We start from the raw sequence: 17331 nt of genomic DNA, 5'->3' as shown, positions 1-17331 counted from the left end.
GCGGGATGAGAAGAACATCTAATCTTTATTGTTTTTAACAGTGTAAAAACAACCACGGGAAACATTTGTGTATGCTATGTGTGTAAAATATATCATATGTATCCAATAGAGAATATAAGATATGTAGACTAGAGTGATATTTTGTTTTTTTATGCACCATACGACAACATTAATCTTTGTTGTCAGTTCTGAACACAATCATGAACAGTTGGCTACAGAACACCCTTTTTCTTTCTTCTTTAATATGATGGGCAAGTTCAAAATAAACCATGCAATATTTAGAAAAATGTCACCCACTATTGCAGTTTTTAGAGATGTTGATACAGTAGTTTGCTACAATAATTTTCCATAGATTTACATTTTGATCACTTCTATAGACACTAGCCTACTCTTGAAGATAAGATAACATCAACTCTTTGTTATTGTTTTAACTTTGTGTTTTAATAAATCAATGGCCAATTACTATCAGGAAAATATTGAATGTAGTCATCTTGAATTAAGGTCATCCTCATCTATACAATTTTTGCAAAATAACACCGACCCACATGCAAACCTTGTTAATGAGGTGTGTTGGATCACCATGGCTCTGCACAGGGGCACTCCCATGAGGCGGTGCGTTATTCATGCCAACATCATGCGTTCATCTGTGCTCAGATGCTGCTGTGAACTTAACCGGACTGTACTGGAAGGGATCCTGACATCCTATCGATGGTTGTCTTGAGGATAAGAAATGCGCACAAAAGGAAATATGCACTTATCTGCCTGTGCATTGCTGGCTTCATCATGTACAGATATCTCGGGTAAGTCAAGTTCTGACCAACTTGTTGTTGAATATGTTTCCATTAGAGCTACTTTGAGGCTGTTTGTGCTTACTAATGTACCTTATAACAGTGAAATACAATGACCCGTTAATATAGCAATAGCAATAGCAAGCTCTTGTTTCTGCAGGGATATGGTTATACTGTTAGAGACAAAATGTGACTGTACTTAAAAATGTGATGAAAAAACCTAAAGGCATTGGGGTGTCACAGACACACTATAAAATACACTTTTATAGGAATATTACAGGCTATTGAGGCTCATATGAAGTGTAACAGTGTCACTGGATGCCACCATACGTCACACTGTATTAATTTCCCTTTAAGAAAATGAACAAAGAGTGACTTTAACTACAACATAATGGATGTTATATGAAGAAAAACATTTTTAAATTAACATTTATTTTGTAAAAGTTGATACAAAGGGCTAATCCCCTCAGTTAAAGTCTATCTTGCCTCTAAATTCTGTTATGTTCCTGCTCCTTTGTGCTCATGTTTTCCAAAGCAAAATGTCTGCAAATTCCTATCAAGCATGTCATGTGGTCAATTCAGGCACAATAGCCTATGTGCCATATTATGTGAGTGTGACACAAATAAACTACTACTCCTCTCCAAGCATGCCAGCAGGGGGACGGAGGATGAGCAGGAAAGTGGGCCTGAGCGCCAACTCGTCCCAGTTCACCCTGGAGGGAGAGCCTTTCCGCATCCTCGGGGGATCCATCCACTATTTCCGTGTGCCCAGGGCCTACTGGAGGGACCGCCTGATGAAAATGAAGGCCTGTGGCATCAACACCCTGACTACGTAGGAAAACTACTATGGATCCATTTTGTATCTCAAGCCTGGTCACCAGTTGAATGTTAACAGAGAACATCCTGCACCCTTGCAGGTACGTGCCGTGGAGTCTGCACCAGCCAGAGAGAGGGGTGTTCAACTTCCACACACAGCTGGATTTAGTGTAAGGAGTAGTGTGAATCTTACTTGACATGAATACAAAACACTCACACTGATTTTTTGCTTGTACAAGTGCTCTCTCCACATTTAACCAAACTCAGTACAATGCCACTTCAGAATGCAACCACCTTGCATCACCTCTCTAGCTGTTCTGACAGTATCACCTGCTCTAATGTGGGTTGGTAATACTCTTCCTTTCCTTCTCATCATCTAAGCCCCTGTGCTCAGGGGAGACGCTAGAGGCAGAGCGTCCCACCTGACAACAGTGGCATCTCCACAACAACAGCAACTTATCAAGCAATTAACGACACAGTGGTGATAAGTCAAGAGGGATGTAAGGCCTGAGCCTACCGCTGTTGTTGCCAAGCACATTTCACACCTCTCAAACAATGAGATATGGGTTCTCAGTCAGTCTAAACTTTGTGTTTCTGCAGATAGAAACTGCTTATTGATTGCTTTCTCTGTCTCTGTTTCAGAGCCTATATCAATCTTGCCGCTGAATTGGGATTGTGGGTGATTTTACGTCCAGGGCCTTACATTTCCTCTGAGCTGGATCTTGGAGGACTACCAAGGTAAGTCATGGTGGATTCTTAACTTTTTGGGGAAAAAATCTGATTTTGTGTGGTGAAACATAGATAACTGTACATAGAAATCCAGATTTTCTTGTGTAAGCTACATGTATGTATGAAAGCAGGATGTCAGTTTAAACTCAAAGCTTGTGCACTACTTTTTTCACTGAGCTCTGAATAGTTTATGTCCCTGAATAAATGCAATTAAGTTTTAAGTGAATTTAAAGCAGCAGCACAGAAGCCCCTTGATCTAAACCACAAAGTACCATTTTTTTGTTGAGTGCAATCAGGGTGAAAAAGTCATATCTTGCTGTAAGGGAAGACTCGCCCAGTGTGTGTGAAGCTTTGTCCAGTATGTTCGACTTACTGTGCCCCCGTTGTTCTTGCAGCTCTGTGGCTTTAGTCACAACTAAGCACCTTGTTTTCTGTCTCTCTGCAGCTGGCTCCTCCGTGATGGCAGCATGAGACTGAGGACGACTTACCCAAGCTTCACTCAGGCTGTCAACACGTATTTTGACAAACTTATACCAAAAGTGGTTCCATTGCAGGTAGCTTTTTGTCACTCGGCCTGAAAACAAGTCTGTGTGTAGCTGCAGCTACATTTAACTTAATAAAATGTTTGCTTGTGTTTTTTAGTTTAAGAAAGGGGGTCCTATCATTGCAGTGCAGGTTGAAAATGAATATGGATCATTTGCAAAAGATGAAAGTTACATGCTTTTCATTAAAGAGGTAATGTGATAAGGTTCCTTCGTTAAACAATCCTACGTGGATAAATACACACATACAAAACTGATCAGTCTGATGATGCTAATGTCTTTTTGTTTTATTTTGAAGGCTTTACAGTCCAGAGGGATCAGTGAGCTTTTGTTCACATCAGACAACCACAACACATTAAAGTCGGGGGGTGTGGATGGAGGTGCAGTATTTATTATTAATACACACATATATACACACACACAGAGGTGCAGAGATTAGCTTGTGATCTCCTGTCTTGTAGCCATCAGATCAGTGAAGCTGCAGAAGCTAAATCACAGAGACATCCAGGATCTCAGTGCTATCCAGGTTTGTATCTCCCCCTTACAGTCTGAATCTGAGGGTGTCAAGTAGACATATGATTATATTGCCGGACAATTATCAGTGTAAGTTAATAGTTTGGATTGTTTTCTGTTTGTCAGCCCAACAGCCCCACCATGGTGATGGACTACTGGACTGGCTGGTATGATGTGTGGGGTAACCTCCACCATGTGCTCCCCCCAGAGGGTAAGGACGGTTCTCCTTGTTAGTGTTGGCTTTATAGATGAAACTGACACCTCTCTATCAATGCTTCCAGCCAGTGACCTTTGTTGCATATCATACCCTCTTTTCTCTCCACTCATTCCCTTCCTCTACTCTATCAATTATCTAAAAAAAGGTGAAAATTATCCCCAAAAATCTGGGATACATTACAACCTATATGTGATGAAATGTCTGATATTTAGAATTGATGGTGTTTCCCCTGATCACAGCTATTTGAAAAGAGCCTAAATAAACTGCAGTTAAATTGTGTTTAGTTTGCATGTTTCATCCTTTCATGAATTGCTCACATTTCTTGATATCGTATATGCTGCCGAGCACATTTCATTTATTCTGAAGTTCTTCGCAAAGTTCTCCTCAGTCTAAATGTTGTTTGAGGCTTTTTGACAGACTCTTTGACAGACTTTTTTTCTTTCTTTTAATTTTTTTTTTTTTTTAGCAATTTTTGACACAAAATTTACAGATGTTGGTAAAATCCAATTCTGTGCCAAAACTGAATGAATATCCAGAGTCACTTTTTGTCCTTTGTCATAGATTAAACCTCTGACATCTCTTCATAAAGTTTTTATTTTTAGCTTACCCAGTAGCCATATTTAACCTTAAGCCACTCTGAATTGCTGTAAACAAATGCTTTCAATCTCACGCTGTAGTTTGTTTTAGTTATATTTTCCTACCTCTTTGCTTTTTTGCATGAGAAACGCCAGCTTCACACCAACAATGTAAATTTACATGTAAATGTTAAGCCCACTTTTGTAGCTCCTGATGAGAAGTCAGCAGAGGATTTAAAATATTTCAATGACCTGACTTAAAAACTGCATTAATAAGTTATTTGTAAGTTTTTTTTTCCACTGCAGGGATTCTAACACTTTGACACTATGTTTCATAGGAGTCACTTTGTTCATTGTCAACATGTTTAATTTCTTGTCAGATATGGTGTCCACTGTGAGAGAAATGCTGAGGAGAGGCATGTCTGTCAACCTCTACATGTTCCATGGAGGCTCAAGTTTTGGCTTCCTGAGCGGAGCTCTCGCTGATCCTTCCTACAAAGCATTAGTCCCCAGCTATGGTTGGTTCCTCTGTGTCATGTGCATTGTCAAAAACAAAGTAGTGGTGTCTTTGATGCAAATTTACAAAGATTTTATTATAATGATGAAGCACTCTACCTGAACTAGAGAGGTTTCTTGCAGTCTACAGAACATTACCCTAAACAACCAGCAGATGGCAGCACATGATAGTTAATCTATGATGTTTGGCAGATTATGATGCTCCCTTGTCTGAAGCTGGGGAGTACACTCAAAAGTACCATCTCCTTAGGGATCTACTTTCTCGATTCAACAGTAAGTCAAGCGATACATATAGATAACAATGAAGTATATGTGAGCATATGCTGTGACTGACTTCTTTGCCTGATCTTTCTGTGCAGGAGGGGAGAGTTTCCTGGACATGCCAGCCCTGCGTTACAGGGAGGCTTATGAACCAGCTATCATGTACCAGCACCTTTCCTTATGGGACGCTTTGAGCTTCACTGAGGGAGTATGTTTTTAGATGTAAGATTGTCTGCATACATGTGATGTATGGATTGTTGCTTTCTGTCAAGGAGGTCAATTTAATTATTTCAGTTTTCTCTATAGCCATTTAAATCATCTAAGCCAGTAAACATGGAGAACCTACCTGTTAACAACAAGAATGGCCAGTCCTATGGATACACACTGTATGAGACCACTATCACCAGTGGAGGCTTATTGAAGTCTGGAGACAATGTGCGAGACCGTGCCCTTGTGAGTCATCACTGTACATGAAGGCATGATCTCACTCTTTCTGACCTTATGCATTAGGGTGGGTGTGGATGCTTGATTGCGTAATGTACAAATAATTTCATACATTATCTTTTTTGTAGTTGCTGAAACTAAACCAAAAGTTTAACATTAGTTTGACATTTTGTGAAATATGCTTATTTGCTTTCATGCTGAGAGTTAGATGAGAAGATTCATACCACTCTTTTCTTTGTTAAATATGAATATGAATAGCTTAGTTTAGCATAACGACTGGATGCAGGGGGTTAACAGCTAGCCTGGCTCTGTCCAAATGGTAAAAATCTGCCTATCAGCTCTTCTGAAGCTCATTAATTAATATGTTGTATCTTCTTTGTTATTCCAAGCAAAAATCCAAGTATAGAAATGACAAGTTGTGGTTTTATGGGGTGTTGCAAGTGAGAGAATTTCTTGGCCAGGTCTTCTTGTCAGCGCCAGACTTCAGAGGAGACTTCAGATATGAGATATAATACATTAATTAATGAGCATTAGATGTGCTGGTAAACTGAAAACACAGTACTGCTGTGGTGCTGCATCATATGACGTGTCAAGTGCTGCTCCTAGCACATAGGAAGCTGAAGGGCATTTATATAGTAGTTACCTGGATGTTACTCCAGTACTATGAGTACATTGCGGGACAATAAAATGCCATGGGTGAGTTGCCTATTGTAGTTTTCTATTTTTGATTAATAATTTGAAAAATCATAATCTGAGCAGTGAGATTATGTCTTGAAAGCAGCAGATTAACCAACAATTAATTCATTTTTGCCTTGTAGATACAGACACAAGTGACATCGTTAAAACTACTATAAAAGAAAACAATAAACTAGTAAACAACGTCTTTAGTTGGGCCAACATTGTATTGAAGTACAAAACAGCTTTTTCTCTGGAAAAAAAAGTGTTTTTTCAGGTCTGGCAAAGCTGGAAATAGGACAGTGGCGTGAAGTGTCACAGGGTGGCTCGTCAAACTATCCCCTTTATTTCAGTCATTGCTGTCAGTGGTCAGTCCATGTTGCTGTTACACAGTTCAGGAAATACAGCACATAGTGGATGTGAAAAAATGATGACTTAGTTAGCAAAATTAAATCTTTGAGATATTTCATTAAAAAAAATGTGTATGTGTTATGTACAATGATATAATTTATTTGTCAGCAATTCTTTTCCTTCCTAGGTGTTTGTAGACAGAAGCTACATTGGCCTTTTCAAGCGCCAGAGCCTGGAGCTGGCAGTTCCTGATGGTAAGGTATGGCATCAAGTTGGACACTGAAAGGAAATGTCCAATAAACATCATTTGCATTTTGCAGTGCTATGTTGAGGTGTTGCCTCAAATTTCCAAAAGCATAAAAAGTGATAACCCTACAGGAACGGCGAACCCTAAGTTTATTGGTAGAGAACTGTGGACGAGTTCACCAGGGAAGAGACCTTGACAAACAACATAAAGGTGATCGACAGACAATACGCAGTTCATTGTTATTCTTGCTATTAAATCACTCAAGCACTCAGTGGATTGTGTACAAGCCAATTTTGATCTGTGTTATTGCAGGCCTCGTGGGAGACATTTTATTAAACAATATTCCCCTGCAGGATTTTACAATATACAGCCTGGATATGAAACCCAGCTTTATTGATAGGTTTGTATGCTTTATTGAATATAAAGCACTGAATATCACTTTAATATTTCTGTAATAGCATTTTCTTGTTTCAGTCTTTATCAGGCACCTTGGAAAACTCTCCCTGAAACTCCCAGCTTCCCAGGTTTTTTCATGGGGAGGCTGTTTGCATACGGGTATCCGAGTGACACATTTGTGAAGCTGCCAGTGAGTTTAAATGAAACGACTGATTTCTACACTATGTGCATTTTTCTACATGTGTGTTTGTACGTGAACACATTTAATTGTCCCTGGGTCCATAGGGTTGGGAGAAAGGTGTTGTGTTTGTCAATGGGCTGAATCTGGGCCGCTACTGGTCCATTGGCCCCCAGCAGACTCTCTACCTACCTGGTCCCTTTCTCAACAGTGGAATCAACCAGGTGCACAAACCAGCACTTTTTAAAGGAATAGTTTGACATTTAAGGAAATAGCTAGCTTGGCCCCCCTCTGATGGTAACAAAGCCCACCAACCAGCACCAATAGAGCTCACTACTTAACACGTTTTATCTCATTCGTTTCATCCATGAACAACAACTTATCTTTTTTTACACTGTCCTTTTTTAAGTACGGATTGAGTCTTTATGCTACACTAAGCTAACTGGCTGCTGACTGTAGCTTCATATTTAACAGACAGGTATGAAAGTTTTACCAACTTCTCAGTCAGAAAACAAATGAGCATGATAGAATGTCAAACTATTCCTTTAAAACGTTTTTTCCCCTTGCATTACAATGCAAAAGATTAATTTACTACATGTGAAAACACAATCAGATTTTACTCTAAGAACTCTAACTCTCTCTTCTTTGTCTCTCACATGTTTTCCATAAAAATAAATAAGGTGATTGTGTTTGAAGAGCAAGAGGCTGACTACAAGGTCCAATTTGAGGACATGCCTGATCTCGGCATGGCAGCAGACATCCAGTGACTGTCATCATCTCCTGTATGGGCATTCTCTTTCTGTGTAAAATATGTGTACAAAGTACTCACCACATCAGGCTGAGTCTTTAAAGTTGAGGATAATATCAGTGTTGTTATATCATAGTTACTAATATAACACCTTGATCAAATCTCTACTGCGCATACATACACAGTACAAAAAACACATACAGCCAAATATTTAGCTACATCAACTTATCAATCAAAGACAGAGAGGCATGATTGTATGGGAACAGTTTATAGCTATGTACATACAGTACCTTTAGTTACAGTGACTCCTTAGACATAGAGCAGAATTACCAAGTATATCCTTTTACCCGTGGATTCCTAGTTAAAGAGTAACAATTTCTGTCTGGAGATGGCAGTTATATTTCATGTTGTTAGATTTGTATTGCTTGCGTGAATATTCTGCAGAATGTGTTGGGCAGCAGTTACTGAACTGAACAGGTTTATGGGATAATATAAGTTGAGGCAGGACTGATGTGAACAGCTTTCAAATGAAACACAAGCAGCAGTGTGGCAACATCATTAAGTGAAAGTTCAAGGTTCTAGATGCTTGTCACAACGATAACTGACCAAACTTTTAACATTCACAGAGTCTGAGAGAACATTAGCATTTGTTAGCAGAGCCGCTGCAAGTCAATGGGGTATGAAATCATTACTTACAAGCCAGCCATCTGTGGAAGGAATAATTATACTGTGTAATACAGCTATTTGAAAGGATGTGCATCCAGTTTTTGGAGTAATGACTTCATATCCCATTTACTCTCACAAGCACAGCACACAACTAACAAGTGAATGGTACCAGATACTCTGAAACAATAAATAATTCTGCTGAGAAACCTTCATTTCACTCAGTGAGATCTTAATTAGCTGATGAGGAGGCCTGTGAAGTGGACAGGCCTCTGGGAATACTGAAAGTTCTCTTAAATAACAAAGACCTCAGTAGAGTTACAGCATATGAGGAATAAACAAGAGCGTGGAGTAAATGACTGTAAGAGAGGACATCGCTGTTACATTATAATAAATCATTGCTCCGTGCATGTGTTTCTGTGTGCTCATTGTACGTAGTGTGACAGCGTAGTGTGTTTGTGTGTTGAGGAGTTACACGACTCCTAATTAGTGCTGGGTTCATGGTGCTATCTAAATAGCTCAGTGTTGTACAGTACAAGTGGTTAGGGTTCAGATCCCCTCAGTGCAGTCTGTCAGTCAGTGCTGACTCACCTAAGACAAGGACCCTTTTTATTCCTCTGTGCAGCCCTGTGCCCGACAGCCAGCTCGCTTCAGAACAAAAGGGCCCTATTTAATGCTGATTGGATGGTTGGCTGGTGTTGTCTGCGCTGAGAGGGCTCTTTATTGCTCGCCGTGCCATCTCTTCCTGCAGTTTAAATCGCCTAACATCCTTTGTCTCAGCTCTCCGAGGAGACCTCAGTGGGCAAGCTCCTTTTGGCAACTCCTTCCAGTGTCTCGCATCAGCCAGTGCTCCGAGCAGAAGAGGCTGGCTTGTTTTTGTGCAGTTGTGCTTTGATACTCTGTGGTTGTACAAGCACATGGCTTTGTGCTGCCGGGGTTGGACAGGTGTGCCTCCATTTCCAAGCTATGGTGAAGTACAGCTACCGTGCTGTGATAATATTTTTGACCCTGGCCATTGCTTTATGGAGCTCTGAGGTTGGCTTAAATCCATGTAATCCCACGGAGAAATGCCTCCCCTGAAACCACAATAAATGTACAGTCAATAAAGACAAACAGGGAAAAACAAGGCTTGTTACAAACCACAGTAACCATTTATAAACATGACTAACAGTCTGACCACAGCCACGCTTGTGGTTCTGAGTCTAGTTAGCAGTGCGCTGAACTAAATGCTAACATCAGCATGCTCACAATAACAATGGTAACATGTTGATGTTAAGCAGATATAATGTTTACTATGCTTACCATGTTAGTTTAGTGTGTTAGCATACCAATATTTGCTAATTAGCACTAAACACAAAGTACAGCTGAGGCTGATGGGATTGTCATTAGTTTTGCAGGTATTTGGCTCTTGAGGTTGGTTGATTCAAAAATATTCCAGAGTAACACAGACTGTGTGAGCTGTGTGATTTGGGTGAAGTGGAAAGTGAGTCCCATTTTCTTTTGTACTGTACAAATTATGATGACTTAAGAGAGTTACTGTTCCATGAAATTGCTCAACAAAACCCTGTAATATTCTGGTGTTCAGATGAGCAAAAACTGGAATGGCTGTTAAATTCTGATACGTTTAAACTTGCTAACTTTATTTCAAAAGCCTGGAAAAGAAGGCAAGATAGATTGTTTCATTAGTATTTATTTAGATTTTTCAGTAATACATAGTAAGCTCCTGTCAGTGATTTAGGAGTTCTGCCCTACACAATGATGGTCTGAAGATCTGAAGGTGAAAGATGCTTCAGTTGTTTCTTTATTTTCTTTCTGCTGTTTGACAATGTATATGCTGTACTCTGGATTGTTTGCTGTCTTGTAAGCCCATGTGGGCTGGGCATGCAATAGTATGCACGACACAATAATAAAATTTAATTCATTTATTCATTCATTCATTCATTATTTGGTCATAATGGGCAAATGGAAATGTGGACGTGATGATGGTTGTAGAAGAAAATTCAGGGGAAATTACAGATCATCCTGAGGGGAACATGAATGTTGTGTCAACATACAGGGCAATCCATCCAATAGTTATTAAGAAATTTCACTCAAAACCACAAATGTCAACCTCAGGGTGGCGCTAGATCAAAAGTCAGGGAATCACCATAGTTATTAAGATACATCATCTGGGAACCATAATGTTTACAAAATGCGCCAATTCATCTGGTAGATGTTGAGATATTTCACTGTGTTAACTTTAGATATCCCTTTGGGGAAAAGTCAGTCAAAGTCAGTAGTCTTCATCCTGATCCATCCAACAGTTATTGAGATATTTCAGTCTGGACCTAAGTGGTGAACTGACCAGTCAGTATTGTCATCCGTAGAGCAACGCAGCTAGCACGGTAAAAAAATACTTGTGATAACCAAGACAAAAATGTTTGGCAGGAGACAATTGTGTTATTTAAAGGTAAGATATCTATTTAAAGTAAGGTCCCTATCTTATTTTGCACGGTGAACCAACTTTTGGACTATCCCCCAAAATAACCCATTTGTGGAAAAGTAGTAATTTGCATTTCTAAATCTCTGCTATTACCTGTGTCAGATGAAGTATGTCATATCTCCACATTAGAGTCTGTAAATCCTTTCTTGCCCTCATTTACCAGCACAGGCTTTTCCGTCCGTGTGTGCCATACTAATACCTGTGGAAAAGGAAGAAAGAAGAAAGGAAAGTAGAAATACAGTCAGTATGATGAAACACTAATACATACCTTTTAGCTGTGCAATAGTAATAAACCACATCATACCCTCAACACAGTGTTCAGAGGGAGAACCATTTTAAATGAGCTGTAAGCATAAAGGGTTGGCTGTAAGCTGACAGTTTACTGACTTTAAGAACAAACTGTTATGACAGCCAAGGATCTCAAGATACATGCTCTTACACCAGCAGAATTTACAGATGCAGCTTGTTTTATTGCCAATTCACAGGGGTTGCACAGCATTTCAAACATTTTCTCACCTTAGTGCAGTTAGCAGCTTTAGGCTCCAGGTCGCTCAGGGTGACAAGCTCCTTTAATAAACTGCTCTCCTGATAACCTCCTTTCACCCCACGTAACTTGAAATAAGCCTGAGGTTTAGACAGAATGAGGCGCAGGTTCACTGCAAAGCCAGCCATGTCGATAGCAAAGGGCCGATGTGGGTCGAATACCGTTTTCCAGCCGTACACCTTGCCCAAGGTGTTTACTTTAGGGGACTCGTACCGAAGGCCGCCCACAAAGGCCACAGGCCACACTGATACCTTTTTGGTGGATCGCATCTGGTAGATGGAAACAGAGACAGACACACTCACTCATGAGAGTCATTTTGAATTCCATAAATCCCAAAATGTAGCTAAAAACACACAACACAAGTAGGAAGAGTGTGAAAGGTTTAGGAGGAGGAGACATTGCATCATTTATGTTTTTGCTTTGAAATATATTTCCTCACCTCCTCAAACAGCTCCAGACTGTACGTGTTGTCATCATCTGCAAAGTAGACAATCCCAGGCTGGCTGTTGTTTACACTGAAGGTCTCCCGCAGCCACCGCAGGGCCAGGTTCCTCTGTATAGTGCCCCGTGGTATACGGGGGTCCCTTGTGTCCCCGCGTATCTTGTAGTTCCTGGGCGTCTCCACATTGAGGTGGGTGTAGTTGAGTCCCGTCTCCTGGAGGAGATGGCTGACCAGAGGGGTCCTCCTCTGGGAGTCCTCCACCAGGATCCAGTGCAGGTTGGGCACATGGAGCAAAGTGTTCGCCAGACGTGTCAGCTCTGCCTTCTGCACTGGCCGGCTGTAGGTGGGAGTGATGACATGGATGGTGGACAGGATGTCGGACCAGGGTGGAGGCCGGCTGTAGACATACTCTGTGCGCACCACCTCCACGATGTCCCGGTTCTGCAGTGAGCAGGACTCCTTGAAAGCGAAAGTGTTCCTGGAGCGACCATCACGTCTGTCATCTAGGCAGGAGGGGAAATGATTACAATGAGCCTCTGTGTCCTACATTCAAATATGGATGGAACCTTCATTCTACTACATTAAGCTGCTGTATATTCAGATCCAGCTTGCTAGCTTGTTCTCCTTAATGAAACAATATGGACTGGATTTAATCTGTAGAGAGGTTGATGCTTAACTGTTATCTTGTGAGTTAGCAGACATAATCTTCTGTGCATTACACTCTGGCTTCACTGCATTTTATCAACATGTGACCTCTGAGATTAGAACATACTCACTCACATGCATGCTGTAAGTCACACAAACACCTTTCTGGTACACTGCTGTGATGAATATTAATGGCAAAAATGTCCACTATCACAAACCATCAACAGACTGTTAAGTACTTTTTACCCTTTCGTGTAGCAAGCAGTGGAGTGATGGTGCTTTGGTGCCAAACAGTGATGAGCAGTGTCCAAGGCAACACAATCAACACAATGGCGACGATGTCTCGTCTCTTCGGCATCTCCAGGGTCAGACCTGAGTCATGTCTCTACCTGCAAGACATATAAGAAGGATAGGACGCACAATCATAAGAAGCAGAGGGCTGTGAAATTAGCTTTTCCAATGACCATTTTAATATCTCGCTATCTCGTTTTAAATGTTGTTGTGTATGCATACACTCACCAGCCACTTCATTAGGTGCAATCTAATGCAATCCAATAATACAGCTCTGCCATAAATTCTACACGAGGGGATGGTGGTGTAGTGGTGTTCTTAATATTTTGTCCACTCTATTAACACACATGAGGGGAGCAAAATAGTAGGAACACTTTTCGATATAATGCATGCCACTACACCACCACCCACTACCACCTTAATAATACATTTATGGCAGAGCTGTTGTATTGGATTGCATTAGTTTTGACAGGTGAACCTAATGAAGTGGCCGGTGAGTGTATATGTATCATATCAAATAATATTAGTTTATTTTCCTTTAATTTTGCACATTGTATTATTTTTTTCTGCATTAAATTAAATAAATTAAATTTTGAGGCATTTTATTATTTTATTCAATAAATAAAAAATTATATATTACAGTAACTGACCTTTGTAATTTAATGAGAGTGCTATCTAATTAGAATTCTTTAGGTTGCTGCTGTTGTATAAGGTGGAGAAATTCAAAGTGTCTTTCACAAGACTCCATTAGGACTTATCATTTTTAAAGGAGACATTTGCTGCTTTCAGAGTTATATTTAGCACACTGTCTTCAGCCTGTGAATGGATAAGCTGGTTCACTGAGTTTCCAAATCCAATGGCCTGTCACTTCATTGCTCTGTGAATTGCATTTTGAAGTCCAAAGATGGTGGCCCTCTATTGAACATCGCCATACTGTAGCTGCAAGGCAGACACTACAAGTAAGGAGGCATTTTGTTCAGAAGCAGTGTCAGCCTGCTGGAGCTGCTGCACAACAGAAAATAGGTCAGAAAATGCTCCGAGCTTTCTTTTTGTCTCATTTGAAAGCGGACTGGTGTACAGAGAACATTTGAGCTAATGATTTGAAGAGGGCTGCAGTGTGCCTGAAAGGGTCAGGCCCTCTTCTGCCTGTAAACAGTTGACAAAGAATGTGTTAGAGGGTGGGTAGTTCCATCTTCGTGTCCACATGACAACGTACCCTTCAGCAAGACACTGAACCCCAAATTGCTCCTGCTGATTAAGCCAGTGCCTTGCATGTAACTTGCTGCCATCAGTGTGTGTGTGTATGGATGAATGAGAGGCAAATTGTAAAGACATTGAATGAGAGGCGAATTGTACAGTCCACTTCCATGTATCTTACCTATGTTTATAACTAACACACATGGTCGCTCCAAGGACAGTTACTGTGGGCTCTGTATAAAGAGGCCTGAAGAGGGAGACTGTGTGTATCAGTGGTTCAATTCAGTCGATTATCCCTGCAAAGAGAAAACACAGCATGTAGTACTACTGTTTATTTGATACCCTTTTGTGTATCTCAGGATAGAAATGTAGATATGTAACAAAGTTTTCTGTCAATCAGTTTTGACTTGAGGTTACCTGGAATACTCTAAAGTCCAAACATGGATAATTCTATGATTGGGTCCCTCAAGACTTACAGGATATTTGGGGCAAATATTTTACATCCAACATGGAAGCATAAACAACAGTTTCATCACATTATTTTTGTGCTTTTGGTATAATTCATTATCAAAGGTCATCTTTGTTGTTGTGGTATGGTTCAGGCAGAATAGCATTCAGGCAGTTTTTACCTGGTTTAGCTGAAATGTGTTGGCCAAACAAGCTTTTGTGTGGATGAAGGTCACAACATTCTCTTCAAAGAAATGCTGATAACAGACCTACTGCATCACACAGTGCACATGTTTATGTTTAGCTCACTTATTATCCTTTTGGTCAGCTGTTTCCTGCACTCACTTACAGTATATCTCACAACAAAACAGGCCCCAAACATGCAGCCACTTTTGTTTCCCTCTCTTCATGAGACGGATCCTCAGCTGGTTAATCACAAGTCTTTAGACATAATTAATCCTTGATTAAAAAGGATCAACCCCAGTCTGAGATCAAGGGTTGTGCTAGCTAATTACCACATCAGGATAGGTTTAATAGGGTCATGTTTGAACAGCATGTCATTGATATAGACAGGCTAATTATCTAGGCACATCATGCTGAAAAGCCATGACTTGCTCTCCACATTCTCACTATTTTGCATCCCCATTTGAGGGTGGATAAGTTTCATGAACTGTACATGGCTTTTATGGATAGATAGTGTTGGATCAAGGAATCCAGGGCAAACAAGATGTGTCTACACTTGACAGTTCAAGAGTTATGAGCAGAAATGTAAGCTTCCTTCCGCATCAAAAACTAATTGGAGTTTTCTTTCCATCAAATTTCATCTGCAAAGAAGCAGCATCAATCTGCTACATAGGTATCCTATTAGACAACAACAACAACAAAAAAAACAGACCAAAATAAAAAACAAAACCTTCTTGGTGGAGGTAATTAGTGATGAAAATAAAACCACTGACAAGGCTGTCTCCCTGACAGAACACACAATTATCCCTGTCAGTCAAACTCAGTCAGCTTCCTGTCCTGAAGGTGCATGATCACAGTCAGCGTGCAAACTGGATCACAGATTTTCACTGTGGGCTACATCCTGTTCTGCATGCACCAGCAACTGTCTGAATATCTGGTAGGTAGCAATAACTTTCTGTTCATCCAGTCACCTGAGCCCAAAACTGTGTTTGTGTTACATTAATGATAAAATAATTGCAAAGAAATGGTCTGCTGGTTTACATTACAAAGGCATGGTGTTCACTGATGTTGATAATTACACTTTCCATAGACAAATCTTTGGGACAAATCCATAAAAGGATTGTTGATTTGCAAAAAGTAGCGTGTAATTCACAAATCACCCGCAAAAGGTGAAATGCACCGCAATCCATTCTTTGTGGGTCCACGTTTAAAGAATACAATCGGCACAAAGCTAATTGATAAGTGTTAAAAGACTTAAAAGTCCAGTGTGTACAATTAAGGGTGATCTACTGGCAGACGTGGAATATAATATTCCATTAAGTAAGTTTTAATAATGTTTTCATTAATGTATATTCACCTGAAAATAAGAATCACTGTGTTTTCGTTACCTTAGAACGAGCCCTTCATATTGACATAGGGAGCGGGTCCTCTTCATAGACTATATATATATATATATGGACGACGCGTCGCCACTTCCTACCGCTATGCAAAAGTTAAGCCTTTCCGGGAGCTGCCATCTTGCATGTGTGACGTCATTTGGAGCCAGCGTATGCGCAGTAGAGTCGGGCGGCGGGATGACGGCCTGCGGAACACGCCCCCTCAGCCGTCCCACTGCCTGACGGAGGTTTGAGAGCGGCTGTCACCGCTGTCAATCATGACGTCAGATCCCCTTTCTATATCGTCAAATAACTAATTAAAAACAAGCTTACAAGGAACACGAGCACTTGAGCAAACATCAGCATGATATGAACTACCCTAAATGACAGAAACCATCTTTGAGAAAATTTATTTGACGTGTACTTTGATTTTTTAGTTTGGCTCATGTCCCATCCACTAACATGGAGGGGGCGGGACTTATGACCTATACTACAGCCAGCCACCAGGGGGCGATAGAGATGTTGTGGCTTCACTTTTGGGGCGCTGTCATGACATCCATCTTCATATACAGTCATGGTCCTCTTCCGTGGAGGCTGTCATGTTGCACCACCATGTTACTACAGTAGCCCAGAATGGACAAACCAAAAACTGACTCTAGAGAGGGCCTTTCGTGTTTTTCGCGGCCACTGTAGGTCCTTGTTCACGCTTGGAAGGGAAGGGGTACTCAGTTGGTTGCAATCTGCAACCTTACCGCTAGATACCACTAAATCCTACACACTGGTCCTTTAAATACAGGATTCCCTCCAAACCATGCTTGCTTTAAACAATCTAAGGAATTTCTTGTTTTAAATTTTGACCATACATCAGAGCAAAAAGGAAGCAGTGCAGACTTTACAAATTTAAGATCTGGATGTTGTTTCCCAGTCCCATTTTGTATTGTATGACAGAGATGGATCTTCAGCTGGCTGAGTCCTATTGCTGTTATAAAATATTGCACCTGTGACTGCATAATATTTGATTTAAATTTGTGATTTATGTTAAAAACATACCCCTGATTAAAGTAA

The 17331-nt window shown here is 40.5% G+C and overlaps 2 protein-coding genes across 5 annotated transcripts in view; one reads left to right on the top strand and one right to left on the bottom strand.

Moving 5' to 3' along the window:
- Positions 1 to 5: 5 nt before the first annotated feature.
- LOC122995003 (beta-galactosidase-1-like protein 2) lies at positions 6 to 8626 on the top strand. 2 transcript variants are annotated; one of them, XM_044369899.1, is made up of 19 exons: positions 6 to 800; positions 1435 to 1620; positions 1706 to 1774; positions 2247 to 2342; positions 2779 to 2887; positions 2976 to 3068; positions 3174 to 3255; positions 3337 to 3401; positions 3515 to 3599; positions 4561 to 4698; positions 4889 to 4969; positions 5056 to 5165; positions 5264 to 5410; positions 6615 to 6686; positions 6806 to 6884; positions 6987 to 7074; positions 7149 to 7260; positions 7356 to 7472; positions 7929 to 8626. In XM_044369899.1, exons 1-19 carry the CDS (start codon positions 709 to 711, stop codon positions 8013 to 8015), a joined length of 1908 nt encoding a protein of 635 aa, XP_044225834.1. In that variant the 5' UTR covers positions 6 to 708; the 3' UTR covers positions 8016 to 8626. The 2 variants fall into 2 exon arrangements, with proteins under 2 accessions (XP_044225834.1, XP_044225835.1); XM_044369900.1 differs by lacking the exons at positions 6987 to 7074; positions 7929 to 8626 and having other exon boundaries at positions 7356 to 7464.
- Positions 8249 to 17331, bottom strand: part of b3gat1b (beta-1,3-glucuronyltransferase 1 (glucuronosyltransferase P) b) — a 35939-nt gene continuing 26856 nt past the window's right edge. For 2 of the 3 annotated variants that reach the window (XM_044369903.1, XM_044369902.1), the window contains exons 4-9: positions 14442 to 14556; positions 13019 to 13161; positions 12125 to 12630; positions 11658 to 11954; positions 11235 to 11340; positions 8249 to 9735 (exon numbers count right to left, since the gene is read on the bottom strand). In XM_044369903.1, the coding sequence (XP_044225838.1) occupies positions 11254 to 11340; positions 11658 to 11954; positions 12125 to 12630; positions 13019 to 13130 (1002 nt within the window). In that variant the 5' untranslated portion in view covers positions 13131 to 13161; positions 14442 to 14556 and the 3' untranslated portion in view covers positions 8249 to 9735; positions 11235 to 11253. Of the gene's footprint in view, positions 9736 to 11234; positions 11341 to 11657; positions 11955 to 12124; positions 12631 to 13018; positions 13162 to 14441; positions 14557 to 16278; positions 16539 to 17331 lie in introns of those variants that run through there. The other variant, XM_044369904.1, reaches the window with a different exon arrangement.

This window comes from Thunnus albacares, chromosome 13, assembly GCF_914725855.1.
Source record: "Thunnus albacares chromosome 13, fThuAlb1.1, whole genome shotgun sequence".
Classification (NCBI taxonomy): domain Eukaryota; kingdom Metazoa; phylum Chordata; class Actinopteri; order Scombriformes; family Scombridae; genus Thunnus; species Thunnus albacares.
The sequence above is the reverse complement of the archived record's forward strand: the minus strand, read 5'-3'. Positions and strand labels throughout refer to the sequence as shown.

Coding starts and splice junctions, on each gene's coding strand:
- LOC122995003 (XM_044369899.1), top strand. CDS start 709: ATGGTTGTCTTGAGGATAAGAAATGCGCACAAAAGGAAATATGCACTT. Junction 1,621..1,705: donor GGCATCAACACCCTGACTAC/GTAGGAAAACTA, acceptor GCACCCTTGCAG/GTACGTGCCGTGGAGTCTGC. Junction 5,411..6,614: donor ATGTGCGAGACCGTGCCCTT/GTGAGTCATCAC, acceptor TTTCCTTCCTAG/GTGTTTGTAGACAGAAGCTA.